General features: G+C 62.5%; 2 protein-coding genes across 2 annotated transcripts in view; both read right to left on the minus strand.

The window, feature by feature from the left end:
* Positions 1–956, minus strand: part of MNEG_14821 (paired amphipathic helix protein Sin3a) — a gene marked incomplete at both ends in the record, with an annotated part of 1,931 nt that extends 975 nt beyond the window's left edge. The window contains 2 exons of the mRNA XM_014036707.1: positions 337–486; positions 904–956. Coding sequence (XP_013892161.1) covers positions 337–486; positions 904–956 — 203 coding nt within the window. The remainder of the gene's footprint in view (positions 1–336; positions 487–903) is intronic.
* Positions 957–1,857: 901 nt separating this feature from the next.
* On the minus strand, positions 1,858–2,219 carry MNEG_14822 (hypothetical protein; the record flags this gene model as incomplete). Its single annotated transcript, XM_014036708.1, has 1 exon — positions 1,858–2,219. A coding segment is annotated over one exon (362 nt), but the record flags the coding sequence as incomplete, so codon positions are not given.
* Positions 2,220–2,468: the final 249 nt, after the last annotated feature.

A 2,468-nucleotide genomic window follows, 5' to 3' on the forward strand; every position in this document is an offset into this window, starting at 1 on the left:
CATGGCACACAGCGATGGCGACTGCCGCCGCCGCCGCCGCCGCCGCTCCATGCGCAGGGTATCGTTCCCGCATGCGTCCCGCCAGCGCGCCCGCCTGCCGCCACGCCCACCCAATCGACCCGGCGCCGCCGCCGCCCAGCAGGCGCTGCCAAGGCACGACATAGCACCTGCCTGAGCCAGCACCTGCACCCCCCACGGCCCGCCGCCCATCCACCAGAAACAAAGTGCCCAGGCCGCAGCGGCCCCTCCTCTGCCCGCAGCCCGCAGCCCGCCGCGCACGGACACCCCGCGTCCCGACCCCGCAATTCAAGCCTGTGCCTGGGTGCTGCCTCCCACCTCTGCGCCTTGAATTCCTTCATGATCTCCAGAAAAGTGTCGTACACGTCCTTCCTATCCGCAAACTTGTTCTTGACGTCCCGCAGGTATGTCAGCGCGTCGCTGGTCGTCAGTCGCGCCGCCGACGAGGAGCCGCCCGCCGGCGGGCCGCTGCGGGCGGGGCGCGGGAGGTGGGCGCGCGAGAGCGCGGAGCGCGCGGGTGCATGGGGTAGGGCACGTCGGTTGGGGGTTGCAGGATAGCGGCCGGCGTCGTCAGCGAACTCGTGTCCACTGTCGCCATCCGTCCTATGCATGACATTTATCAAAAAACATATTTCACGACGCTGGTCTCTCTGCATCGACCTTCTCGCAACGGCGAAATCGCGCCCTCGTGCTGACACCCGACTGGAAAACGATCTCGAGACCGAGGCAGCTGCGTGTCCCCGCCCCCCTTGGCGTCTGTATATGCAACCAAATCCCCATGCTGCAGGGGAAGGCACCACACTGCTGTGCAGGTTGCCTGTGGCACTGGGTGCTGCAACCACAGCTGGGCAGGGGAACACAGAACTCTGCTCTGCAGCCCCACACCTGCCAGGACGTTTGGCCGCGCCCCCGGACATTGGGTCTCCAGCTCTCTTCATTTCCTCCTTGTCCTGGGCTCACAGGGCCCACAAGCACTAGCTGCAGTCAGCTGGGCTTTCTCCAGCTCTGACTGTATACGGTGTTGTGAGGTTGCGAGGTCGTGCTCTGCTCAAGAATACAATGCCAAGACCCTGATGTTGTGGGCTGCAGGCTCTGCAAACCTGCCCAAGAGCAATTTCGGGGAGCAGGCCTCCTCGCCTTCACCTTCGCCACGACAGCAATTTGCGCGAGCTGCGACCATCTTTTGTATATTCCCCGGCCAACGAGCAGCACCGTGCACCGCGGTGTTGCCCAGCGATGCTGGTGATCTTTGGGGGGGAGTGTGCAGTGTGCCTGACCTTCCTTGACACGGGGATGTTCTGCAGGCGTGTGTTCGCCTAACACGTGTCTGATTCAGAGCTCTGTTGACCGCCTTGCGCCTTCCCACCATGCTCGGCCCCGTGGCAACAGCCACAGCCAACAGGTCAGCCGAACATTGCGTGCGTTATCGAGCCCCGGGTGGCAATGGGTGCTTGATTTGTGATGTATTGCTTTTAAAAAGCAACATGTTGCACAGTCCATACCTCGAATCCACCCAGCGGCCTGCGCCCATACAAAAAGCTCACTCCGCTGGCCCGAGGGGCGAATTCTGGACGAAAGTGAAATGAAAATTGAAATGGGTTTTTCAAAAACAGCCGTGACAGGAACAGCGCTCGTAGCCCGCGGGTCAAACAGTCCAGTCAAAATTGCGGACACACACGCCACCACCTGCCGTGCCGCGCGCCACACTCCCCTCACTTAATCGGAAGTCATAATGCATGTAAGCTACGCTTGTATATTCTCTGGCCGCTTCAAGGGCGGCCCGCAGCTGTTTCGCCATCGGTCTCGTAGGTGGTGAAAAATCCAAGCCAGCGGGCAGGTTCATACTGCGCGCGCGGGCTCCCGCGCATACACGGCCTCGAAGAGCTTGCCCCACGCCGCCGCATCCTCCCCCGGCCCTTCACCCTCAACACTCTCTATCGCAAACGCGCGCCCCTCCGCCGCCGCCGACCCGAGCGCCTGCACGACCGCCTCCGCCACGGTGATGCGCGACGCCTCCCCCCTCAGCGTGTCGCGCGGTGACATCACCACGTCCTTCCGGCTGCCAGCGGTGGCCTTGAGGAGCGTGTTGAGGTCGTATGAGGTGTATGGGCCGTCCGTGAGGCGCGAGGGGCGCAGAAGGATGTAGGGAATGCCCGAGGCCTCCAGCGCCTGCTCGCTCTCACGCTTGTAGGTGAGTACGCCTGGTAGGGAATTTCAGGTTGGAGAAATGAGGTAGCAACGAGGGAAGAGTGTGGTAATGAGTGTGTTGAGCAAGAACTGCGTGCCTGCTGATAAATGCGTCGGAAGAGCAGCGGAACGGCGCCAACCGCAGGTGCACACCCTTGAATAAGAAATTGCCTGCTGCCATCCCCGTGCTGCCACCGCCGCATTTGAGATGCACTGCAACCTCCCAAGTAACCCAGCCCATCAGGCAGCTGCGCGCCCTGTGC

The sequence above is a fragment of the Monoraphidium neglectum genome (genome assembly GCF_000611645.1).
Source record: "Monoraphidium neglectum strain SAG 48.87 unplaced genomic scaffold scaffold04794, whole genome shotgun sequence".
Classification (NCBI taxonomy): Eukaryota; Viridiplantae; Chlorophyta; class Chlorophyceae; order Sphaeropleales; family Selenastraceae; genus Monoraphidium; species Monoraphidium neglectum.